This window comes from Carcharodon carcharias, chromosome 8 (genome assembly GCF_017639515.1).
Source record: "Carcharodon carcharias isolate sCarCar2 chromosome 8, sCarCar2.pri, whole genome shotgun sequence".
Taxonomy (NCBI): Eukaryota; Metazoa; Chordata; class Chondrichthyes; order Lamniformes; family Lamnidae; genus Carcharodon; species Carcharodon carcharias.
This window is the reverse complement of record NC_054474.1, coordinates 102395027-102422622: the sequence shown is the minus strand read 5'-3', so window position 1 is coordinate 102422622 and position 27596 is coordinate 102395027. Positions and strand designations below refer to the sequence as shown.

At 43.7% G+C, this 27596-nt stretch overlaps 1 protein-coding gene across 1 annotated transcript in view; it reads left to right on the top strand.

Moving 5' to 3' along the window:
* LOC121281476 (ran-binding protein 17-like) overlaps positions 1 to 27596 on the top strand; it is a gene marked incomplete at its 5' end in the record, with an annotated part of 1080904 nt that overhangs the window by 491761 nt on the left and 561547 nt on the right. Inside the window, one exon of the mRNA XM_041194421.1 lies at positions 13277 to 13350. Within this exon, the coding sequence (XP_041050355.1) occupies positions 13277 to 13350 (74 nt within the window). The remainder of the gene's footprint in view (positions 1 to 13276; positions 13351 to 27596) is intronic.

Here is a 27596-nt window from a genome sequence, read left to right as displayed (position 1 = left end):
ATATTTTGAACTGTAATAATTATTCTTATGCTTTAATTGTGTTAATTTGACCTTTTTATATGTCATTTAAAACAATCTGTTCATGACCTGCTTCACTAGTGGATCATAAATATTTTTAATTTAATTTACAAAGGAAGTAATAAAATGATTTGTACTTTTTTTAAAGTGCCTGTTTTCAAGAATCACTGGTGTAAGATTGTTACTGCAATCCCTTGGTTACAAAAGCAAACAAAAATTGTGTAGCTTTCTCAAAGCTTGATCTCCATGGATGTTGCAACCTAAGAGTTCTGCCTTATTATGCAAAAGCTTACAAGGACAATTTTGCAAGATTCCCAGCACCACAGGACCTCATACGCTTCAAGTGCCAACTGGCTGAGCACCAGATCCTGTGTTAATCAGTGCACTGCAGGATTAATAAAAGTGAAAGTGCAATTTTGGCCACAGCAATTAGGCATTGCAACCAAACTCGTTTTGCTGTATTGCATGCACATCTAAGAAAAAAAGGACATGATTCCCTTCAATCTGAATGCCATCTGCAATTTTCAAAATTCACGTGTATCATGTTGTTTAATGACAGAGCAAACAATGATTGGATGTAATTTTGCCAATTTTAACTTTAAAAAGTTAAGACTATAAAGACAATATAGCACTCCCTGTATAAAGTGAAATGTATTGAGTTTATGAGGGCAGTCATCAAAAAGCAAATATCAAGTGATTAACCCTATAAGAGAATATTAATCAGTGCCCTGAAAATATGTATTGCATTTATAAGTTTTTTATTCTCAGCATGTACAGCTTTCCAGTCAAAGATTTTCAAATGTGCATTCTGTACAAGGATAAAGATTTCCGAACCCTGCCCAAGACTAATGGCACCTTTTCTGAGTGCTGCTCGAGCAAATGAGTTTGCTTTAAGCAATGCTGCAAAGCACTCCAGCACTGAAGGAAGCAGGTTGGGCTGTAAATATTAGAAGATGTACAATAAATCAACAGATTATCCTAAGGACACAAAGAGAGCAATTTGTGGCTGGGAGCATTTGACAGATAGTTTGAAGAAAGCAGATGATTGCCCGACTCTCGTTTCAGGTCTCCATGCAGCGCCTGGAGGCATTTCAGTGTTATTGTTGTATATTGATGTTACGGTTACCGCTGAGTGGCTAGCAGTGACAGATGTCTATAATTACAGCCAGAGCTGGCAGGATTCAGAAGCTTGGCAATGTAGAACAATTAGCTCCTGCCTGGTGCACCCCAGAGTATTGTTGAAATTGCTGGTGTAACAGAGTGCAATTGGTGGATACAGTGTCTGCTGCCCTCGGGACAATGGAGGAAATACAATACAACCACCATTGTCACAAGCCATGGTCTAATCATTTCTGAGATTTTCTAACAGGCCCTGGTAAATATTCCATCTTCCATCCTGTATTTTAGCTACTATTTTGTTCTCTTACTAGGCTTCTAATCAAGATTGAACATCATTGATGTGAATTACCAAAGCCTACGAAGTTTAGTCACCTTGTGTGTATTTTGTAAGCTGTGTTTGCAGAGGCGGAGCATAGGATAGATTTAAATGAAAAGCACATTATGTCAGCAGAGTTTACTCAAGAGGATGATAATCAAAAATAGGCGTGCATGCAGCGTATATGTATTGAACTGTTGATTTTGGCACAGTGCCATTGGGAGATATTGTGAAAAGGTTTGATTCAGGAAGTATCACCAACTGTCCTAGCATGGTTTTATATATTAAATAATTACATTATTATTAAATAATTAGATATATTAATTAATTAGCACAGATACAGGCCATTTGGACCAACTGGTCTATACAAATGATTATGCTCCACATGATCCACTTCCCACCCTGTCCCTATGTCTGTCTGTTCCCTTCTGTAGATCAAGCCTCCCCTTAAATGCAATGCTATCTATTTCAACCATTCCATCTGTCATTGAATTCCATATTCTCACCACTCTCCATGTTAAATAAATTCCTCCTAAATTCTTTCCGACTTGTGACTGGCTATCTTATATTGATGCGTTCTGGTTTTGGGCTCGACCACAAGTGGAATTGGTTTATCCAAGTTCCACCCTATCAAACCTAATAATTTAAAAGAGCACAATCAGGTCTCTGCTCATTCTTCTTTTTTTCCTAGAGTAAAGGGCCCCAGACTGTCCAGTCTTTCCTGATGGCTGCATCCTTTTAATACTGGTAATACTCTTGTAAATCTTTTCTGCGCTTTCTTCAGTGCTTTGAACTCCTTTTTGGTATATGGAGACCAGGGGTGGAATTTAATGTCTTTGCCGAGGCGAGTTCAGAGGCGGAAGGGCCATTTGAAGATGTTGGATTGGGACATCCTCACCTTCCCAACTCCCCCCAATCAAGCTCAGGGCAGGGAGAATGGAACACAGCCTTCCTGTCAGAGGCCAATTGAGGCCATTAAGTAGCCACTTAAGGGCCTCACCCTGCCACCTCTAGATTTAACTAGCAGTGGGAAGGGGAATTGCCAGCTAGGGAGGCAACCCAGTAAACCCTGTTGGCCTACCGAGGAGAAAGCCCTTCATTCACAGCCACTCCGTGCCTGATCGAGGGACATGACATTGGGGAGGGGGGTGGGGTGTGAGTGTTCCTACAGGAAGCCACCCTCAGCCCTTATTTCTGAATATTGCCATAATCCGGCTGGTGAACCTCATCCCATCCACACTGACCTCTATGTGGGGATCCATCACTGTTCCCTTCTGCCAGCCCAAGTATAATAGTGGCAGAGGCCACCGCTCCTCATGGCGTTGCTGGTTCCGCAGAGTAGCTAGCCTCTGATTGGCTCTCGGGAGCAGGATTTCTGCCCTACTTAATTTGGTGGGATGCGACATTGTCCAGGAAAGTACCGGATTACCTGGTAATTTTATCAGGCCTCCAAGAGATAAGTGACATGGGGTTCCCACCAGTTCTCCAACTGGTGGGCAAGACCCCTGCACCAACCGCCCCGCCCTGCCCCAACTCCCATCCCTGTGGCACTCATAAAGTTCCATCTCAGAACCGTACATCGTGTGATCTGAGATTCTTTACAAATTTAACATTAACTCCCTGCTTTTATCTTTGGTTCCTCTAGAAATTAGCCCCAGTACTTTGTTTTGCATTTTTCATGATTTTATTGACTTGTGTTGCTACCTTTAGTAATTTATGTATATGTATTCTCCTTCAGCCTATATAAATTCTTACCTTCCAAGAAGTAAGAGGCCTCCTTTTTCCTCCTACCAAAATGAACCACTTCACTCTTGGCTATATTGAATTTCAGTTGCTGTTTATGTGCCCACTCCGCGAGTTTGTTTGTCTTCCTGCATTTTAGTGCAGTCTTTCACATTAATAGCTATAACCTTCCCCTTGCAGAATTTTCATATGTTAACTTTTTCCCCAATGAAGTGTGAGGATCACCACATGAATTAAAAGTACATAGCAATTAAAGGATGGAACATTGTATCTGAAGTTTGACTGGCCATCAATTGGTGCAGTAACTTTTCCTTAGTTTGTGTTTCTGATATTGCAGGCAGCAGGAACCAGGGCATCCGGTGTATGTTGGAGTTACACTGGTGTGTTAAGAAAGGGTAGTTTTAATGAGTTCAAAAAGGAAATAGCCTGAAGAACTCAGAAGTCAGCAGTATGAGCTGCGATTATCAATTATTGAAATGAATCCTGTGTTCTCTCTAGTTTGTGTTTGTCACCCCATTAGCAATTCAGCAAAGTTGAATAATGCTTTCCATTAAAGAGCATTTTACAGCATTTACATGTCCACTTCACAACAACTGCCAAGGAAATGTTGGCAAGACTTGAAATGTTAGAGCATAGATTTAACTGTCCCTAAACTAAAATAAAAAAAATGACTGCTTCAATATCCAGAACTCAAAGAGCAGAATTTTTTCCTTCAGCTAAATATTGCAAAGACCGCAGTCATTGTTATTGGTCCCTGCCATAAACTCTATTTCCCAGCCATCAACTCCACCCCTCTCCTTGATCGCTGTCTGGGGCTGTTCGCAACCTTGGTGTCATATTTGACTTCGATGTGAGCTTCCAACCACTTACCCGTTCCATCGTTAAGATCACCTGTTTTCACCTCCATAATATCACCTGACTCTGCCCATGTCCCAGTTTGTTTCCTGCTAAACCCTCATCCTTATCTTTATTATCTCTCAGCCTGACTATTCCAGTACACTCATGGCCAGCCACCTTGCTTACCCTCCAAAAACTTCAACTTTTCCAAAACTTTGCTGCTTTTATCTTAACTTGCACCAAGTCCTATTCCCCCATTTCCACACCACGTTTCTCACCCACTGCCGCCCCGCCACCATAAGCACACACTTGCTCTCGACCCTGCATTAAGCACCCAGTTAAGCACTGTCTGGATTTTAAATTCTTGTTGTTGTTTTTCCTCTGTATTCTCCTCCCTCCCTATCTCTGCAATCTCCTCCAATCCCACAATCCTCTGTGAAATCTGAGCTCCTCCAATTCTGGCATCTTGCCTATCTCAGATTTATATCTTTCCACCATTGGTGACTGTACTTTCAGCTGCCAAGGCCTTAAACCTCTCAGCCTCTCTACCTTTCTTTCCTTCTCTAAGATGCTCCTTAATTCTACCTTTCTTGGTCATCTGCACTAATATCCCCTTATGTAGCTTGGTCTCAAATTTTGTTTGATGAAGTTTCTGCAAGGCACGTTAGGATATTTTACTGATTTAAAGTGCTATATAAATGCAAGTTGTTGTAAAGCGTAAATAATTGTATGGTCATTAGCAAGCCTGGCTTTGCAGATACTGATGTGTTTTAAATCTGTTTGCGCGTTGTGATTTTTCTCCTCTGGTTGAGGTCCTGAATTCAATTCAGAACTTATTAGCAATTGACCATTTAGCAATGAGATATATTTTCTCAGATGAATCTAGAAAAAGTGTAATGTCGAGATATACAGGAATTAATACAAGCATTAAGATTTTTCACAGATGTTTTCTTAAATCTTCATGGAGAAAAAAAGAACTTGTATTTATGCATCACTCCATCATATTTATCAAGACATAGCAAAGAATTTCACACCAAATGTGTTCCTTTCGAGTTGCTGTCAATGTTATTACATGTCAAAAAAAAAATAGCAGCTCTCTTGCAAACAACACACAAATAGCAATGGCAGGAATGAGAAATTAGTCCATTTTTTTGGTGGAGTTGTTGAAGAAGGAATGTTAGGCAGGACACTGGCAAAGCCTTTAACCTTTGAACAATGGACAGGTCTTCAGGGATCCTTAATATTGGGTTGCCTGGATAGGAAGTTGGGGCTTTAATTTAACCTCTGATGATGCAGCACTCCCTCATTACTGCCTCGAGTGTCAGCCAGGACAATATGCTGAAGTGAAGCTTGAACCCACAACCCACCTGATTTGGGGGAGAATTTTACCAACTGAGCCAAACTGGCACACTGCTGATTTAAAAACAAACTGCACATATTAGAAATGTGAAAGAAGAGCTGAAAATATATGGGCATGTCAGCATCTGAGGGAAAAGGCTTCATCTGGAGATTCTTTATTGGGCCTGCCCAGAAGCAACATTACCCTGCCTTATCTCTCTCAGATACTGACAACCCTGCTGCGTATTTCCAGCATTTTCTGCTTTTCTTTTAAACCTGAAATATCACAGACACTGTAAATAATTTCCTTTTGATTTGTGAGCCGTTCCCAGCACTGAAACATGACTTGCACTGTGATTGTTTTTTAAACAAGTAATGCTTTTTAGAACACGTGAAGCACTGGCTTTGTGTTACTCTGATTAGAGACAAAAAAAATGAAATGACTGCTGTCACTTTTTTAAAAAAGTTTCCTCTTTAAGTTAAATAAATAAATGACGATGAGCATGAAAAACAACACTATTTAAGAATATGAAATGTGCATCGCTGCCTGATCAGTGTCTAATATTTTCTAATATATATTTTAATCTATTAGCCAAGCCCATGTAGGTAGAATTTGTTTCTCTTCATTTATATCCACTTAATAGGCAGCTATTGCTACATGGTACTCATTTAAATGGATTAGATCCGTTTAAAACTGTGCTACATACATATTCATAGGAACAAATGGTTTCACTTTGAGTAAATTAAAAAATACCTCACTTAATGCTTGAACAGGAGAAACAAAAGAAGGTTGTTGTCATTGTTAACGAGTGCCTCAATTTACTGTTCAATGGGGCAGATAAATGGATTTAGGAGCTAATAATCATGCCTGTCACTCAAGCCCATTGTGTGGAGTCCCAGCGGTAGAGGAGAGCCCATGGGATGAAAGGGTTGACATGGTATTTGATGGGATCATGGGTATCCAGACTAATAGACAATAAAAGGATTGGAAATAGTTACAAGGATGATTGTGGATTAAAAGGTTGCTTCATTGTTACCTTGTATTTTTTAAACTTCTGTTTTGCATGCTGCTTTACTGTAGCAGCTCTGTTCCCTGGTAGGGCTTGCATTTTTGAATGGCAAAATTAAGACCGCATATATGTATTTGATTTGGTTTCAATAGCCTGCTAATATACCTGTTTAGTTGGAAATCAAGTACATGATGTAGGATGTATTCTGGAACTAATGACCAATAATTTCCCCTGTAAGTCACCACATTGTCATTTTTTAAAATATAATTTCCTACATACAAAATTAAAAGATTGTACAGAGATTAAAAAGAAGAAACTGCAGAATCTGGCAATCAGAAATATTTAAGTGCAGGAAATGCACAGAGGATCAGTCAGCATCTGAAAGGAGAAAATGACAGTTTGACATTTCAGATTGAGAGCTTTCGTAACTTCACCTCTAATTGATTACATCCTTTACTAAGATGGTGACTGATTTGCTGCATCGTCCAGCATTTTCTATTTTTATTAAAAGCTTGACTGCACAGACTTGGATACACCCACGTTTCATTGGTCATTAGATCTATTAATTTTTTAAAGACCTTTTATTCTATTATTAGCTGTTTTATAGACCTGTCAAGTACAGACACAATGGGTCTCCCCCAAGCTGTATCATTCTATGTTTCTCTTCATCCAAGAAGTTGAACAGGCTGTCTATTCCTAAGTTTCTGTACTGCTCAAGAATTGGTTGCAAGACAGAAAATGACAGAGATAGTCCTTTTTTTTTTCTTTTCATATTGGTTGGGTAATTGTTGGAAATTGTTTCAGTATGATCTGCACTTTACTGTAATAGATGCTTTGAAACAAGCACTGACAAATGTCAAACCAACATTTGAATATGAAGTCATCCCAATTGAATTTAGGCAAGTGATGTGAGACTACACAGTCCCACAAAACTTTAATAAAAACAGAAATGCTGCAAATATTCAGCAGATCTGGCAGCATCTATAGAGAGAGAAAAAGTATATGCTTCAGGTCTGTGACCTTACTGACAAAGCTTCAGCTTTGCATTAGGTGTGATATAACTCCAATCAGTTAAAGTCAGCATCTTAAACTTCATACTTGATCTTGATAATGGCAGCAGAACAGACAGTTCTTTTAGCACTGTGTTAACAGTAAAATTCTCAGCAACATATGGATGCAGGTGAGCTTTTCAGTTTTCCTGGCCAGATTCCTGACCCACACCCATGAATAAAGAGGAACTTGGGGAAATATTTTCACGTATTTTGCTGGACCTGGTCAAAACTGCTAACAGATCCCCCAATGTACATAGAGCTGACACAGTGTGATGTTGATACCTAAGGGAAAATTAAATTAGTGAAAAATAAGCTAATAAGTTAGTTTCTTCCACGAGCTCTGCAGTCCTTCAATTCTGGCCTCTTGCTTATCTCCATCGCCTCACTGTTAGTGGCTGTGCCTTTAACTCTTTAGGCCCTGAGCTCTGGGAATTCCTCCCTAAATCTTTCTCTCTACCTCTTTCCTCCTTTAAGACACTCATTATTTGGGCTAAGCTTTCTGTTACCTGCCCGAATATATCTAAGGGTGGAATTTAATGCTCTCCCCCAAAACAAGTATTAATTAGGCAGGAGGGTGACAAGTGAGGATCCCACCGCCTTCCCGCTTCTGCCCAATTAAGTCTCAATTATCAAATCAATTGCCCAATGCCAACTGAGGCCCTTAAGTCGGCAATTAATGCCCACTTAAGGGCTTCATTCAGCCATCACTGGCATTCAAAGGCACTCAGTGCCTAGTAGAGGGACCTGACATCAGATGGCTGAGAGCTGTCCCTCTGCCTTTGCTGCCGACGCCCTCTCCTCTATGACCTCCCCCACCTCACGATCCCCATCCCACCATCACTCATATGAGCATACAGACATAAGAAATAGGAGCAGGAGTAGGCCATTTGGTCCCTCGAACCTGCTCTGCCATTCAATAAGATCATGTTTCGAGTTCCATATTCCCATTGACCCCCGATAACCTTTGATACCCTTGCCTAAAAGGAATCTATCTATCTCTGCCTTAAAAATATTCAGTGACCCTGCTTACACCATCTTTTGAGGCAGAGAGTTCCAAAGTTGCACAACCCTCTGAGAGAAAATAATTATCCTCATCTCTGTCCTAAAAGGGCGACCCCTAATTTTAAAACAGTGCCCCCAAATTCTGGACTCACTCACAAGAGGAAACATTGTTTCCATGCCCACCTTGTCAAAACCATTCAGAATTTTATATACTTCAATCAAATCACCCTTCACTCTTCTAAACCCCAAAGGAAATGAGCCCAGTCTGTACAACCTATCCTCATAAGACAACCTGCTCATTCAGGTATCAACTTAGTAAACCTCCTCTGAGCTGCCTCCAAAGCATTTATATCCTTCCTTAAATAAGGAGACCAAAACTGCACACAGTATTTGAGGTGCGGTCTCACCAATGTCCTGTACAGCTGAAGCATAACATCCTTACTTTTATAACAAAAACAGAATTACCTGGAAAAACTCAGCAGGTCTGGCAGCATCGGCGGAGAAGAAAAGAGTTGACGTTTCGAGTCCTCATGACCCTTCGACAGAACTTGAGTTCGAGTCCAGGAAAGAGCTGAAATATCAGCTTATATTTCAGCTCTTTCCTGGACTCGAACTCAAGTTCTGTCGAAGGGTCATGAGGACTCGAAACGTCAACTCTTTTCTTCTCCGCCGATGCTGCCAGACCTGCTGAGTTTTTCCAGGTAATTCTGTTTTTGTTTTGGATTTCCAGCATCCGCAGTTTTTTTGTTTTTATCCTTACTTTTATGTTCAATTTCTCTCATAACAAAGGATAGCATTTCATTAGCCTTCTTGATTACGTACTGTACCTGCATACTAACTTTTTATGACTCATGCACAAGAACAACAAGGTCCCGCTGCACCTTGGAATTCTGCAGCGGTTCTCCATTTAAGTAATACTCTGCTTTTTTATTCTTCCTGTCAAAGGGAACAACTACACATTTTGTCACATTATCCTGTGGACTTCACTCTTCACATTCTGCCACTTAGACAAAGACCCATTTATGCATACTTTCTGTTTTGTGTCAACCAAGCAATCTTCTCGTCAGGCTAATATGTTACCCCATACATTGTGAGTTTTTATTTTCCGCAGTAACCTTTGATGTGGTACCTTATCAAATGCTTTCTGGAAATCCAAGTACAGTACGTCTACAGGCTCCTTTGTATCCACGGCACATGTTACTCCTTCAAAGAACTCTGATAAATTGGTTATACATGATTTCCCTTTCATGCTGACTCCCGATTACCTTGAGTTTTTCTAAATGCCCAGCTATAACCTTTGTGGTCGATTCTAACACCTTCCCCATGACAGATGTCAAGCTAACTGGTCTATAGTTGCCTGTTTTCTGCCTCCCTACCTTCTTGAATAGAGGTGTTATATTTGCTTCTTTCCAATCTGATGGAACCTTTCCAGAGCCTAGCGAATTCTGGAAAATTAAAACCAACACATCTTCTACGTCATTAGCCACCTCTTTTAAGACCTTAGGGTGAATCCATCAGGACCCCGAGACTTGTCAACCCGCAACTCCATCAGCTTGCTCAGTACTGATTCCCTAGTGATTGTAATTTCACCAAGTTCCTCTCTCCCCTCTACCTCCTGATTTATAGCTATTACTGGAATGTTTTTCATATCCTCTATAGGGAAGACAAAAGCAAAATATTTGTTCATTTCATCCACCATTTCCTAATTACCTACTTCCCATTCTCACTCTCTAGAAGACCAAAATTCACTTTACCTACTCTTTTCCTGTTTAAATATCTGTAGAAACTCTTGCTATCCATTTTTACATTTCAAGTTAGCTTCCTCACATACTCTAATTTATTTCTCCTGATTAACCTTTTAGTCATTCTCTGCCGTTCTTTATATTCTGATCAATCATCTGACCAGCCACTCATCTTGCGCAGTTATACGTTTTTTTTCCATAAATTTGATGCTTTCCCTAACTTCTTTAGTTAACCACAGATGGTGCGTCTTCCCTTTAGACTTTTTCTTTATAGTATGAACATACTTCCTCTGAGTATTCCAAAATATCCCCTTAAATGTCTGCTACTGCTTCTCTATTGATCTATCCCCTAGCCTAGTATCCCAGCCCATGTCAGCTAGCTCAGCTTTCATGCCCACATAGTTGTTCTTACTTAAGTTTAAAATATTGGTCTTAGACCTTTCAAACTGGATGTAAAATTCAATCATATTGTGGTCATTGCTACCTTGAGGTGTTTTTACTCTGAGGTCATTAATTAATCCTGGCACATTACACAATACCAAGTCTAAAGTAACCTATCCTCTGGTTGGTCCCAGAATGTGCTGCTTTAAGAAACTATCTTAAAAATATTCTATGAACTCCACATCCAGGCTACTTCTGCCAACCTGATTTTTCCAGTTTATATGTAAATTAAAATCACCGATGGTTATTGCCATCCCTTTATCACAAGCACGCAACATTTCTTCTTGTATACTTTGTCCTGTTAGGGTGCCTGTAGAGCACACCCACCTGCAACTTCTTTCCCCTATCCAACCAAACCGATTCTATATCCTGATCTCTTGATCCAAGGTCATCTCTAACTATTGCACAAAAGGCGTCCTTGATTAACAGTGCTTCCACTCCACCTTTACCTAGCATCCTATTCTTCTTGGATGTCTTACACACCTCAATATTCAGGACCCAATCCTTGTCATCCTGCAGCCAGGTCTCTGTAATAGCTATCAGATCATATTTATTTACTTCAGTGTGCACTATCAATTTGTTCACTTTGTTATTAATGCTAGTTGCCTTTAGTCTTTTTGTTATCCTTGTAACACCTAGTCTTGATTATTTGTGCATTCTTAGGTTTTTTTCTCTCTGTCCCTTCCTGCCATTCTCCCACCCTCATTTCCCATATTACTATTCTCCTCTCTTACCTTATCTCTACTCTTCGATGTACTACATCTTTCCATATTTGATCCCTTTCCCCCACTATTTAGTTTAAAGCCCTCTCTACTTTCCTAGTTATGCAGCTCACAAGAACACTGGTCCCAGCATGGTTCAGGCGTAGACTGTCCCAACAGTACAGCCCCCACTTTCCCCAATACTGGTGCCAGTGCCCCACAAACCAGAACCCACTTCTCCCATACCAGTCTTTGAGCTACTAATACATCTCTCTAATTTTATGGAGCCTATGCTTATTTGCATGCTGCTCAGGTAATAATCCAGAGATTGTAACTTTTGAGGTTTTGTTTTTCATTTTAGCGCCTAGCTCCTCATACTCTCTATGCAGAACCTCTTTCCTAGTTCTGCCTATGTCATTGGCACCTACAAGGACCACAACAACTGGATCCACCCCCTCCCACCTCAAGTTCCTCTCTAGCCCTGAGCATATGTCCCGAACCCTGGCACCGGGCAGGCAACCCAGCCACCTGGACTCTCGCTCTTTTCTGCAGTGAACAGTGTCAATCTGTCTCGCTATACTGTCCCCTGCTGTCAGTACATTCCGTTTTGCTCCCCTCACTTGAATGGCTTCCTGTACCATGGTGCCGTGGTCAGTTTGTTTATCCACCTTCCAGCCGCCACTCTCATCCAAACAAGCTGAAAGAACCTCAAACCTATTGGACAATTGAAGAGACTCACACTCCTGCACTCCTGTCCTCTGGGTCCCCTTGTCTGCCTCACTCGCAGTCACACCCTCCTGTCTCTGACCACTGACCAAATCAGAACACTCTACCCTCAGGGGTGTGACTGCCTCCCGGTACAAAGCATCCAGGTAACTTTCCCCTTCCCTGATGTGTCGCAGAGTCTGCAGCTCAGCCTCCAGCTCAAAGACTCTGAGCTGAAGTTCCTCAAATTGCAAACATTTACTGTAGACGTGTTTGCCCTGGATCACAATGTTATCCAGGAGCTCCTACATGTTGCAACCTTGACACATCACTTGGCCTGCCATCCTTATTGTGTTTTAAATAATTAGTTAAATATGGTATTCACTTATTTATGTAGTTTTTTTATATATTTAACTTTACTAAGAATTTGTGTGCTTTTTAAACCTTCGGGATAGATAAAACTTACCCACTTACCAACTACTCATCAAACAACTAGCTCCTTTCCCTATAGTAAAGTAAGAACCAATTCCTACAGGGTGAAAAAGATAGAAAAAGGAAACAAACACCCTGTTTCCCACTCCCCCTTTCACTGAACTGCCACTCTCATCAAACTCCAAGTCTGTACTCAGTTTCCTCAGCTGCATTTGTTTGCCCTCAACTTTGGCTTGGGGTCCCTCAGCAATCCAGGGCCTCCCACTGGTGCTGCCCATGTTGCACAGCTGTTGGCCTCTGATTGGTAGGCAATTCTTAGATGTGACTTCCACCCCTGGGGCCCTCAGCCCTGTGAAGGCCTGCCACTGACCACTAATTCAATGGGCCTTCCCTAAAGGAAGCAATGTTGGGCACCCTCCAGCGTGCGGGCGAGGCCCCCATCATCTGCATTAAATACTGCCCTATATCTGGCTTGATGTCATATTTTGTCTAATTACACTCCTGTGGAGTGGCTTGGGTGGCTTTCCTCCATTAGAGGTGCTATATAAATACGAGTTGTTGAGTTGCAAGTAACCACAGCTGATTGCTACCCATCTTTGCTGGCCTCAGATACTGAACAGCTTTCTGGGCTCTTCACTTATAGGTGAGGAAAATTCCAGCCTGACCTCAGAATATATTTGTACTCAAAATTGAAACTAATGTCCATGCTTCTGACTTGCAAACTTCAACCTTTCAATTACAAATCCATGAATTAATTGTAAATTCATTTTTGCATAATTTTGACCTAAAATTCCTCATTATATATTTTTTTCTCCCTCAGGTTTATGTCCGAATATCTGAGGTTTTGAGCCTTACTGATGAAACCCGTGTTCTTGAAACATTTGTGGCAAAAGTGTAAGTATGTTTCAAATAAATCCTTCCCTTGCTCAGTGAGGTAAGGCATGGTGTGGAGACAAGCAAACAAATCATTTAACAACAATTGTAAATGCAACATTTTCTCTTTAGAGACAAATAATCTCACTTAATTCATTGCATCCTCAAATTGGTAACTGATTATTACTATGCTGTGTATTGTTTTTGTTTGTTTTGTTCTTATGCCATTTCCTAGCTATTTGTGAATCTCTTTAAATAATATTTCTCTCTTGAGAACTTCACGCTGTCTCACCACAAACAGACATTTTAATTTATCGATGAACTGCACAACATCATTATATATATCACGAATATCATGGTTCAATCTCTTGGGATCTCCAGTGGTTACAGCTGTCTAATTGGTATTTCTCTTGCTAAACATTCTAGCGAGGAACCGTGTCAAAAGCTTTCTGAAAGTCATGGTATATAATATCCATTACATTTCCCCAAGTTAGTTATGCTCAGTGAGATACATCAAATGGGTTAGAAACAACCAGTCTTTCATACCCCACCCCCTCCCCACTCGTCCCACGCTGGAATGAATCGGATTGGCTTAATCTGTTTGACTTTCATTAGATCCTGTGCATTTTGCCTTACACCATTGTTTCTGTTATGACTCTAGCCAGGGTGCAAGAGTAATCCTTCTGTTACTTACTCTTTTCCAGAGCCTCTAAACTGTGAGACTCCCTATTTTCCTCCTACTGCATCTCATGTTAAGAACAGCTAACGCAGCATACATAAGACTCTTTTCTTCCTACAGTTTCAGTATTCAAATTCAGAATGAACTACCTCTTGATTTGTCTCCATTATTTACTGTTCCCGGCCTCTCTGGCATCCTGCACCATGCGTTTTGACTCACTTTCATCCTTTCTCAGTTCTTTAGTAAATGGTGCCACTAACTTCCAGATTTGTTAACGTGCCTTTTCTGTTCTCTCCTTGGGGTAGATAGGAAAATTGACAGATTAAAAATTGGTAACAGACCTTGCTGCTTAAACAGTTGTGTAACTATGATGATGTGATGCTGTTATTTCTGAGAATCTTTATTAAATGCATTAATGTCAATATAGTGCATGCAATAACAAATTAAAAAATGTTAATTCAACACAATGAATATTTCAGAATTATTCTTTATGACTGTAATGACACAACCAATCCATACAGTGCTAATATAATTTGTGTACAACTAAACTCTGAAATGAATAAAAAGACATTAAAACATGTTTTCATTAAATATTAGGTATGGTGTTGAGGCCCAGTGCAGAATTTTTCTGAGATTCCATAGCAGCAAACTGAAACTCTCATTAAAAAAAAAAGAGCTTCACGCTGTACTGGAGTGCTGCTTTGGGCTGCATTAAAGTGCATAAGTTGGAGAGAGGGACTTTTAAAGCTTAATTTCTATCTAAAGTCTATTCTTTCTTTAATTAAGCAACTAACTAAAAGTTGCTCTTGGGTTGGAAGAAGGTGAGTTTTAGTCCAGCCTAAAAACAGGAGTTATAGACGCTCTGCTTGCAGCTACAGCTCGTTAATTAGTTAACTGGTTTAAATAGGAGCTAGATTCAGAAGCTGGATTAAGACAGCATAAAAGCAGACCGTCTATAGTGCTATCTTGTCTGCACTGAGTGCTGCTTTGGGCTGCATTAGAGTGCTTAAGTTGGAGTTTAGTGAATGAGGGAGTTCAGTGAAAAGGGAAGGACGTGATTCTTTCATCTTCTACCTTTCCTCAGTAAGAAGAGTGGTGGCCTTGGTAAGTAGGACCTGGTAAGTATTTCTTTTGTCCTTAATATTAGTAAAAGTAAAGGGAGTAATTTAAGGCTAAGTGATGGCAGGGCAGCTCGACCAAATGGAATGTTCCTACTATGCCATGTGGGAAGTCAGGGATAATTCCAGTGTCCAGGGCGACACATGCGCAAGGAGTGTCTCCAGCTGTAGCTACTCAAAATCTGGGTTTCGGCTGGAGTCATTGTGGAGCATCCGCAAGGATGAGATCTTCATGGATAGCACATACAGTGAGGTGGCTACACCACAGGTAAAGACTGCACAGGCAGAAAGGGAATGGGTGACTGCCAGACAGAATGAAAGCACAAGGCAGGTAGTGCACGAGTCCCCAGGGTCCATCTTTCTCTCTAACAGTTTTTTCCATTTTGATACTACTGGGAGAGATAGTTTCTTAGGGGAATGCAGCAAGAGTAGTTTCTCCGGGGAGTGCAGCAAGAGCCAAGTCTGTGATACCATGAGTGGCTCAGCTGCACGGGGCAGGGAGAAAAAAAAAGTGGGAGAGCAATAGTGACAGGGGATTCTATCAAAAGGGGAACAGATAGACGTTTCTGTGGCCGCAAAGGTGACAGCAGAATGGTATGTTGCCTCCCTGGTGCCAGGGTCAAGGATGTTAGGCTGCAGGGCATTCCAAAGGGGGGAGGGTGAACAGACAGAGGCCATGGTCCATATTGGTATCAACGACATAGGTAAAAAGAGGTATGAGGTCCTGAAAGCAGAATGAAGCTCGGAAAGAAATTAAAACACAGGACCTCAAAGGCAGTAATCTCTGGATTACTCCCAGTGCCACATGCTAGCAAGATCAGGAATCGGAGAATAGACCAGATGAATGCGTGGTTGGAGGGATGGTGTAGGAGGGAGGGATTTCGATCCCTGAGGCTTTGGGACCAGTTCTGGGGAAGATGAGACTTGTATAAGCTGGATGGGTTGCACCCCAGCAGCACCAGGACCAGTTTCCTTGCAGGGATGGGAACCTGAGCGGAGAGACACAAGAGAGGGAAACAAAATATGAATGAAAGACACAAAAGTAGAAAGCAAAAGTGGAAGGCAGAGGAAACAAGGACTGGCAGCAAATAGGGCCATAGTACAAAACAAATATGTAAAACTGTTAAAAAGACAAGTCTAAAAGCACTCTATCTGAATTCGCAACAAAGTAGACAAATTAACATCGCAAATAGATGGAAATGGGTACTATATGATTCTAATTACGTGGCTGCATGGTGCCCAAGGCTGAGAATTGAATATCCAAGGGCACTCGATATTTGGGAAGGACAGGCAAAAAGGAAGAAGAGGTGGCATGCGTAGTTGGTTAAGGATGCAATAGTGAGAGAGGATATTGAGTCAGAAAATCTAGAATCAGTCTGGATGGAGCTAAGAAGCAACAAGGGGCAGAAAACATTAGTGGGCATTGTCTATAGCCATCCAAACAGTAGACCAAGTAAGGACAGCAGGTTTCCTTCCTAAAGAACTTTAGTGGGCTTTTCTGACAGTTGACAATGGTTATCAATAGACTTTTAATTCCAGATATTTATTGAATTCAAAATCAGCCAATCTTCCAGGACCCTGGAACATTACTCTGGGTCTCTGGATTACCAGTCCAGTGACAATACCACTACATCACTGCCTCCCCTTACAATAATACTGTGACAGATCGATTCCTGGAGTGTGTACACGATGGTTTTGTCGACCAGTATTTTGAGGAACCGACTAGGGAACAGGGTATCCTAGATTTTGTATTGTGCAATAATCATGTTGTGCTGGGTCCTTTAGGGAGCAGTGACCATAACATTCTTCATTATGATGGAAAGTGCAGTAGTCTCATCTGAAACTAGGGTCAAAAATCTAAAGGGAAATTACGAAGGTATGAGGAGTGAGTTGGCTAAGATAGATTGGTGGGGGGGGGGGACCCTCATTAAAAGACATGACGGTGGACAGTCAATGACTAATATTTAAAGAACAAATGTATGCATTGCAACAGTTAAACATTCCTTTCTGGTGCAAAAGCATAACAGGAAAAGCGGCCCAACCATGGCTAACAAAAGAAATTAAGGATAGTATTAGATCTAAAGACAACCCAAAGATCTAACTTCATATAAAGTTGCTAGAAAAAGTAGCAAGCCTGAGGATTAGGATAGTTTATAATTCAACAAAGGAGGACCAAGAAGATTGATTAAGAGGGGAAAAATAGAGTATGAGAGTAAACTTGCAAGGAACATAAAAGCAGACTGTAAAAGTTCCAAAATTGTGTAAGAAGAAAAAGATTCTAGAAGACAAATGTAGGTCCCTTACAGTATGAAATGGGAGAATTTATAATAGGGAACAAGGAATGGCTGATCAATTGAACAACTACTTTAGTTCTGTCTTCACGGAGGAAGACACAAATAACTTCCAGAAATACGAGGGAAGCAAGGATCTAGTGAGAAGGACGAATTGGAGGAAATTAATATTATAAAAATAATAGTGCTGGAGAAATTAATGGGACTGAAAGCTGATAAATCCCCAGGGGCTGATAATCTACATTCCAAGGTATTAAAGGAGGTGGCCATGGAAATAGTGAATGCATTGGTTGTCACCTTCCAAAATTCTATAGATTCTGGAACATTCCCAGCAGATTGGAGGGTGGCAAATATAACCCCACTATTTAAAAAAGGAGGGAGGGAGGAAACATGGAAATACACACAGGTTAGCCTAACATCGGTAATAGGGAAAATGCTAGAGTTTATTATAAAGGATGTAATAACAGGACACTTAAAAAATATCAACGGGATTAGACAAAGCCAACATGCATTTATGAAAGGGAAATCATGTTTGACAAACAACTGGAGTTTTTTTGAGGACATAACTAGCAGAATATATAAGGAAGAACCAACGGATGTGATGTATTCGGATTTTCAGAAAGCTTTTGATAAGGTTCCACGTAAGAGGTTAGTGGGTAAAATTAAAGCACATGGGATTGGGGCTAATATATTGGCATGGATTGAGAATTGGTTATCAGACAGGAAACAGGGGAGGATTAAATGGGTCTTTTTTGGAGTGGTAGGCAGTGACTAGTGGGGTACCACAGGGATCAGTGCTTGGACCTCAGCTATTCACAATATATATCAACGATTTGGATGAGGGAACCAAATGTAATATTTCCAAGTTTGCTGACAACATGAAACTTGGTGAGAATATGAGCAGTTAGGAGGGGGTTAAGAGGCTTCAAGCCGATTTAGAGAGGTTGAGTGAGTGGGAAAAAACATGGCAGATGCAGTATAATCTGGATAAGTGTGTAGTTATCCACTTCAGTGGGAAAACCAGAATGACAGAGTATTATTTAAATGGTGATAGATTGGGAAATGTTGATGTACAAAGGGACCTGGGTGTCCTTGTACACCAGTCACCAAAAGCAAGCATGCAGGTGCAGCAAGCAGTTAAGGTAAATGGTATGTTGGCCTTCATTGCGAGAGGACTTGAGCACAGGAGCAAGGCTGTCTTACTGCAGCCATACAGGGCATTGGTGAGACCATCCCTGGAGTATTGTGTGCAGTTTTGGTCTCCTTACCTAAGCAATGATATACTTGCCATAGAGGAGGTGCAGCGAAGGTTCACCAGACGGATTCCTGGGATGGCAGGATTGTCATATGAGGAGAGATTGGGCCAACTAGGCCTGTATTCACTGGAGTATAGAAGAATGAGAGGGGACCTCATTGAAACGTATAACATTCTGACAGGGCTGGACAGACTAGATGCAGGAATGAAGTTTCCTCTGGCTGGGGGCGTCCAGGATAAGGGGTCACTATCTCAGGATACAGGGTAGGCCATTTAGGACTGAGGTGAGGAGAAAATTCTCTACCACAGAAGGCTGAGGAGGCCAAATCAATTTAAGAAGGAAATAAATAGATTTCTGGACTTCAAAGGCGTCAAGGGGTATGGAGAGAAAGCAGGAGTAAGGCATTGAGATAGAGGATCAGCCATGATCATATTGAATGGTGGAGCAGGCTCAAAGGGCTGAATGACCTACTCCTGTGGCTATTTTCTATGTTCCCATGTTTCTACATCCCAAAAAAAACACATTTCCACAACTTTATCTACATCACTTTAAAAGCTTCAAAATATCGTAACCATTAATACTACAAGAGAAGTTGTTAGTCAATTTCCCTTTGATTAGATTATGTTAAGCTATGTGCCCTCAGTGGCCCCAATGATAATGGAAAAGGGCAGTATGTAGCTGAACTGTACAAAACAGAAGGTCTCAGGTTTGATCACTTGTGTACACTGAGTTAACTATTCTCGGCCTGAATGACAGTAGGAGTGCCAGAATTGGCCTGCCTGCCCTGGTAAAGGGTGGAAATCAGGCGACATTCCCAATCCTGGTAACAGTCCTGTGATTCCTATTGGAATGTGCGTCTGTGTTAACCTCAGTTACCAGTAAGATTGGGTCAGCTGTGCTGCATTACAAAGCTGATCAAGATACTTTGAAACATACCTGAATAAGAATTTGCATGTGAAACAAAAACTTGTTTGCCCTCTGACCACTGAAATATTGGGCGGAATCATCCGAGATTTGCACTAAGTACGGTAGTGAGTGGGGAAAAGGACGTTTTACCCATCAGGTGCAATGGTGGCTTTTCACATCGTATCATCCCAGTCCTGCCTCATTAATCATGCATTCCCGGGAAACAACCATTTTGATGGCGGGTGGGCTCTCGTTTGCCTGCAACGCCATTATCTCACCGCTTCCTCATGCTGAGTGCCTCACAAACACAGTGAGGCTGCGCGGACACCTCTCAGTGCTTCCAAGCAAGGACTCCTGCAAAGAAGACATGGCCCAGAAAGGCAAGAAGATTGCAGCCCTCTGGTTTAATGACGCATCCCTTGAGGACCTTTTGGACACAGTGGAGGCCCGTCGTGATGTCCAACCCCACTCTGGCCGCAGGAGGGGCAGCAACATCACCAATCCAGCATGGGAGGTGGCAGCGGTGGACAGCGCCATCACCCTACAAAAGAGGACAGCCACCCAGTCCCGATAAAGGATGAATGATCTCCTCCGTTCTGCCAGGTTAAGTCACTCTTCTCATCATTGTCAACTCACAAACTCATCACACATCTATAGGGACCTCACTCGCTGCCAGTTCAAGGGACATCACCATTTACTCTCTCATACACACCTTCATTGTCCTCATTCTTGTCCATGGGACCACGCACCACCCACATAGGCCAGGCATACTTATCATCTGGCCTGGCAGACATTCTTCTTACACTCTCGCCATCTCTATTCGTGCAGGACAACAACAGAGAGAGGTTGTAGACAGGTGGAGGAGTGCCTGAAATCAAGGTCCTCATGGAAATAGAGCCAAACAGCTGGCCAGCTATGGTCGGAACCGGTCCTGTGCTGACTCTGAGATCGGCGCTGCTCTAACAAGTGAGGATCCAGCAGTGCAACATCCATCAGACCACCATGCTGTGAGTGATGTGTCCTGCTCCGCAGTCCCCTGCCTTGCACTAATTATCTCTCCTTGCTTTCGCAGGCACATCTGGGAAACTGACGGAGTCCACAACCCAGGGCCTCCAATCAAGCCCTAGAGAAACCTCTGAAGAGGAATCTGAAGGCACTTTCATTGAAGACTCATCACAGCGCTCACCCACTCCCTCCACCAGTGCAGAGATGCACGCCACGGCTGGACCTAACTTTAGAGTAGCCTCAGGATCACAATCTGGTGAGCACATCACATTGTCTGATCCACAGCAGGTGTCGGCAGGGACATTCCAGGTCTCTGGCACTCAGAGGACTGCTGGAGGCTAGAAGTCTGCTGAGTCCAAGTCAGATGATAAGCCTCTGGACTCAGTCATGTCTTAGTGGCTATAGCTGCAAAGGCAAGCTTGGGAAAATCAGGAAGGGATGTCCGCTGCACTCCTCAGATTACAAGGCACAATGGACCTTCAGTCTGAGGTGATAGTGCTAACATGCCAACGCACCGAGGCCAATACTGGTGGAATGGCGGCAGTATTGTTGCTATCACAAAGACATGGTTGAGGGAAGGGCAGGACTAGCAGCTCAATGTACCAGGGTATAGAATCTTCAGGTGTGACTCAGTGGAGTGTAAAAGAGGAGGTGGTATTGCACTATTGATCAAGGAATCAATTACTGCAGTAAGGAGGGATGGTATCTTAGGAGGTTCCTCAAATAAGGCTGTATGGGTAGAAATCTCAGGGAAGTTTAAAAATAGTAGGGTAATAATAGGTGATGTCAACCCAATATTAACTGGGATATTCTTAGTGTGAAAGGCTTAGAGGGAGTGGAATTCTTTAAGTGCATCCAGGAGAGCTTTTTGAGCCAGCACATAGAAATTTCTACAAGAGAAGGAGCAGTACTGGGCTTATTCTTAGGGAATGAACCCGGGCAAGTTATGAGTGTCAGTGGGGGAGCATTTTAGGGATAGTGACCATAAGTCTGTAAGATTTAAGGTAGTTATGGAACAGGGTAAAGATGGACTGGAAATAAAGGTCCTGAATTGGAGGAAGGCCAATTTCAATATGATGAGACAGGATCTGGCCAAAGTGGACTGGGATCAGCTGCTTGTAGGAAAGTCTACATCAGACCAGTGGGAGTCATTCAAAAAGGAAATAGTGAGTGTTCAGGGCCAACATGTTCCCATAAAGGTGAAGGGTAGGACCAACATGTCCTGGATGTCAAGGAATATAGAGGATTAGATAAGGAAAAATAAGGAGCTTTTGGCAGGTACAGAGGGCTGAGAACAGCAGAAGCTCTAGAGGAGTATAGAAAGTGTATAGGGGTACTTAAAAAAGTAACTAGGAGAGCGAAGAGGGGACATGAAAAAACACTGGCAGGCAAGTTAAAGGAAAATCCCAAGGCATTTTATAAATATATTAACGGCAAGAGGGTAACCAGGGAAAGAGTAGGGCCCATTAGGGATCAAAGTGGCAATCTATGTGTGGAGCCGGAGGACGTTGGTGAGGTTTTAAATGACTACTTTTCACCTGTGTTCACTGTGGAGAAGGACGATATAGGTGTAAAAATCAGGGAGGGGCCTGTGATATACTTGAACAAAGTAGCATTGAAAAGAAGGAGGTATTAGCAGGCTAAAAAGTGGATAAATCTCCAGGCCCAGATGAAATGTATCCCAGGCTGCTGTGTGAGGCAAGGGAGGAGATTGCAAGGGCTCTGACACTAATTTTCAAATCCTCTCTGACCACAGGAGAGGTGCCAGAGGATTGGAGGACAGCGAATGTGGTACCATTATTCAAGAAGGGTGGTAGGAATAAACCAGGTAATTACAGGCCAATGATTCTAACATCAATGGTAGGGAAACTATTGGAAAAAACTCTGAGGGTCAGGATTAATCTCCACTTGGTGAGGCAGGGATTAATCAGGGATAGTCAGCAGAGCTTTGTCAGGGGGAGATCATTCTAACAAGTTTGATTGAATTTTTCGAGGAGGTGACTGGTTGTGTAGATGAGGGTAGTGTAGTTGAAGTAGTCTACATGGACTTCAGTAAGGCCTTTGACAACGTCCTGCATCGGAGAGTGGTCAAGAAGGTAAGAGCCCATGGGATCCAGAGCAATTTGGCAAATTGGATCCAAAATTGGTTTAGTGGCAGGAGGCAGAGGGTGATGGTCGAAGGTTGTTGCGATTGAAAGCCTGTGACAAGCGGTGTACTGCTGGAACCTTTGCTGTTTGCAGTGCACATTAATGATTTAGACGTGAATATAGGAGGTATGATCAGTAAGTTCGCAGATGACACGAAAATTGGCAGTGTCGTAAGTAGTGAGGAGAAAAGCCTTTATGGCAGAATTTTGTGCTTAACGTGCGGGGGGCGGGCCCCGCATGTCAGCGCGTAAAATGACACGCGGTGACGTTAGGCGAGCGTCCTGATGTCACCATCGTGATATTTCCCTGGGCGGGTGCGCGATGAAGTTCGAAGCGTGCCTGCCATTAATTAACGGGCTAGTTAAGACCCTTAAATTGGCAGTCGATGCTGATTTACAGGCGCCTGTGCGGGTTGGTGCATGGGCGCAGCGGGCAGGTGGGTAAGAGACTTTTTAAAAACTAATCCACGGGCGGGATAAGAGGACTCAGTGGGGTTGTCAATCTGGTTTGTGAATATTTATTGCAGTAAGTTTTTTAAACTTAACTGTGTGATTTGTAGCAGTTCAGAACGAATTCCAGCAGTTTTCTGTGTACTTTTAACCTTCGAGTCAGCACTCTGCAGTCAGTAACCTTTATCAGGCCTGCAGCTTTCCGGAGGCCTCCCTTTAGCCTGGGTATGGGTTCTGACATGTCCACTGGAGGCAGCTCCTCTGAGGAGGAAGGGAGGGCAAGAATAAGGATGCAGCCAGGAGTGTACAATCAGCCTCCGGGGGAGCCACGTTTGGGAGTACAGGCGCAGGCACGAGGGGTGCAGAACCAAGAGTTGGTCCAAGGTGGAAGGGGCCGCAGAAGAAGCCACTATCCTGCTGCCAGGGTATACAGGCGGCAAAGCAGCTACCTCAATATGACTGAGGTGCAGTGCCGAAGGAGGCTCTGACTGTCAAGGGAGACAGTCAGCTACATTTGTCAGATAATTAGCCCTGAGTTCTCTCCTAACTGTGTGGGCAGACACCCCATGCCAGTGACTCTGAAGGTCACAGTTGCCCTCAACTTCTATGCCTCTGGCTCCTTCCAGGGCTCGGTGGGTGATCTTTGTGTTGTCTCCCAATCAGCTGTCCACACTTGTGTCAAGCAGGTCACAGATGCTCTACTCAGGCATTCATTGACCTTCATCCACTTCTGCTGGGACCAGGCAAGCCAGACACAGTGAGCCAGAGGCTTCACAGCCATTGCTGGCTTCCCCTGCATCCAGGGTGCTATAGACTGCACACATGTGGCCATCAAGGCGCCAGCAAGTGAGCCCGGTGCCTTCGTCAACAGGAAAGGCTTCCACTCCATGAACGTGCAGATAGTGTGTGATCATAGGATGCAGATTCTATAAGTCTGTGCAAGGTACCCAGGCAGCTCCCATGACGCTTACATCCTCAGACACTCCCAGGTGCCAGAGCTCTTCAGTGCGCCGGCTCGGCTTGATGGATGGCTGCAGGGTGACAAGGGCTATCCTCTCAGAAGGTGGCTCATGACCCCTCTCCGCCATCCAAGAACAGAAACTGAGCAGCGCTACAATAGGAGCCACGACTCCACAAGGGCTGTGGTGGAGAGAAGCAACGGTCTTCTCAAGATGTGCTTCCGATGCCTGGACTGCTCAGGGGGCGCACTCCAGTATTCCCCAGATCCTGTCTCAGTGATAGTGCTGCACTCTCCACAATCTTGCGCTGGAAAGGGGGGTGCGCAGTGGACAATGAAGAAGTTGACACAGTGGATGCGGCTGCACACGATGAGTCCGGCACTGATTATAAGGATGAGGAGGCACAGGGAAATGATGAGGGGCTAAACGTTGACCTGGGACTACACCAAGGAGGCAGCGACACCTGGAACACTTTAATCCAACGAACCTTCAGCCAGCTCAACACAAATGGAACAGGAGGACCAGCCTTGCCTGGCGCTTCCATAGTCAGCACTTAAGTGCTAGATCTGCCACTTCATCAGCTGCAACTAAGGGCTTTGGACATAAACCTCAATGTCCACTCAAAAACTCATGACATGTATGTAAAACGTACAAATGCAGAATAAAGGAGCCGCCGTCAACCATGGTAACACATCTGGATTTAATTTTCTCTATCATAAGGTCACACAAAATGAAAACAAAACGTTTTTCAACCATAAACAAATAATAATTCCCTAATCTAGGGCCAACACACAAGCACTAGTGAGAAACCCATGGTGTGCCTAGGGTGCCTTATGCTTACATTTACGGGTGCTATGTCTTGTTGCCGCCCCATCGCTCAGCGTGGCTTGTGAGACAACCCGCTGACTCTGCTGTCCTGTTGACCTTGGTGGCCGTCCTCTGGCCCGCCAAGCCTGTGCTGGCCCCGCCTGGGAGGGATCTGTCAGGTCCACAGCTGGCATCTCCCCAGTCATCACAGCCTCACCCGATGAAGCGGTCACTGGGAGAGGGGCGGAGTAGCTTTTGCCCTCATCTGGAGCGCCATGAGAGGAGCCCGCAGGTATGACAGGCAGCTGCTCCGCCGACATGAGGTCGTCCCGGACCTCCTTGCTCACTGTCGATGGATGGGCAACGAGCTGGGAAGCTTGAAGCCCACACCATCTCCCACATTGGCAATGACCAGCTGTGGCCACTGGCGCTGTGAGGGCTTGCAGGTCCGAGCATAACCCCAGGAGAAGCTGCTAGTTCTCCTGGAAGCCCCTTTCCACGAGAGTTGCCACTCACTCCATGGAGGAAGCATGACGCTCCACCATGAGGCTCATTGCATCACTGACCCACCACGGACACCAAGCGAAGCATAGTCTCATGGAACACTGCCAGACGCTCCCGCACACCTCACCGCATTTCCTGCAGCTACTGCGTCGCGGACCACTCCAGAGATACATGATCGTATCCCAACTCAGCATGTGCCTAGTCCCCTGCAGTCCTCCGGCTGCTGGCGCCATCGGCACTCTCTGTCTCTGCCAGCTCCTCCAGTGATTGTGAAGTGCCCTCTCCAATGTGCCCCAGGACACTAGCTGGTGTTGCAATTCCCACCAATGTGCTAGTATCTACGCTGATGCCTGCCTTGCAGAAATGATGTGACGCAGGTGACAGTTGAGGGCCCTCAGGTGTGAGAGGGGGCATCTATAATTGCTCCTGGTGGACAGGCTCTGATGATGCTGAAAATAACAACAAGGACATTGGATCAGTTAGCGTGCACACTGTGACACACTTCATCCTTTTCTCCCTGGCTCATTATGCGCTCAACCATCCAGAACCTATGGAGATGAATATTGGTGGGGTGGCAAATAGTCAGGAGGAGACCCAAACATTACAGGTGGATACAGACGGGCTGGTCAGATGGCCTAAGGAATGCCAAGTGGAATGTTATGTGGATAAGTGTGAGGTGATGCACTTGGGTAGGAGAAACAAGGTATGGGAATACATGAGGAATGGTAGGACCATGGGAAGTAAGAAGGATCAGAGGGACCTTGCTGGGCATGTTGACAAGCCCGTTAAGGTAGCAGGACAGGTACATAAGACATTTAAGAAGGCAAATGCCATACTTGCCTTTATTAGCCGAGGAATAGAATATAGGAACGGGGAAGTCATGTTGCGAATGCAGAAAATGCTGCCGAGGCCGCAGCTATAGTTCTGCATGCAGTTGTGATATGCGTTTCATGGGAGGGATGTGATTGGAGTGGAGAGAGTGCAGAGGTCGCTGACCAGGATGCTTTATAGGCTGGAGAGTTGGAGTTATGAAGAGACATAGCATAGACTGGAGATATTTCCCCTGGAGTAGAGGAAATTGAGGGGTGACATAATTGAGCTTTCTAACATTATGAGGGGCATAGAGTCGACAGAAAGGAACTTATCCCCTGGGCGGAGAGATGAGTAAGCTGGTGGCATTGATTTAAGGTAAGGGGCATGAGGTTGATAGGTGAGGTGATGAGGAAGTTTTGCACACAGTAATGTGGGCCGCACTACCTGAAAGGGTGGTGGACACAGAAACCCTCTTAACATGTAACAAGTATTTGGATGTGCAGTTGCGATGCCATGGCGTACAAGGCCATGGGGATAGTGGTCGGAAATGGGATAAGGTGACTTTGGAAAGTGGTTGACATGCGTATCTTCAAAGGGCCAAGGGACCTTTGTCCATGACCCACACCTCTGACTCTATCAGTCTGTGAATGAGCAATTTTGCAACAATAACGATTCAAACAATCATCAGTGCTATGAATGGTGGGAAGACAGAGCGTATGTCACTGTGGACCTCAAATACCTGGCCGTTCCACCCCAGCCTCACCAACTCCTATGGACCTGGGTGCATGGCGCCTCTCAAGCTCCAGGGCTTCCTGCTTAAATCGGCTCAAAATCATCAGCTGGGCCTGGCCACCTCCAGTCTGCGAACGCTCACAGACAGTGTGAGCATTTTTCTCCTGAAAAACAGGGACCATTCATTGCGGCTAATCGCACATGGACTCTGGACGCACACGCCACACCCCAACCACAGTGGCCCATATCCGGCCTTCAGTGCCTCCTCTCTATGCTAGTGCTGATCAGTCACACAAAGATAGTATGCCTGCTCCCAACCCCACCCCATCGGCCACCTTGGACACATTCTTTGTCCATCACTTTAGGAAACACACGGTCTTAGCTCCTATAGCAAGGAGGCGCAACTAGGTGCGGTGTCGAGGGCAGCAGACGGTTCTTAGCCATGAGACCTTGAGGCTCCCCTTCCACAATCTCAACACCATGAATAGGACATGTGTTGGAGTTCTGAGTACACACCTAGCTGCATGTCCTGCAGGTTCTCCCCAGACTAGTAGTAGACGACTAGATGTAGATATAGTAGTCCAGGAGGAACACTGCAAG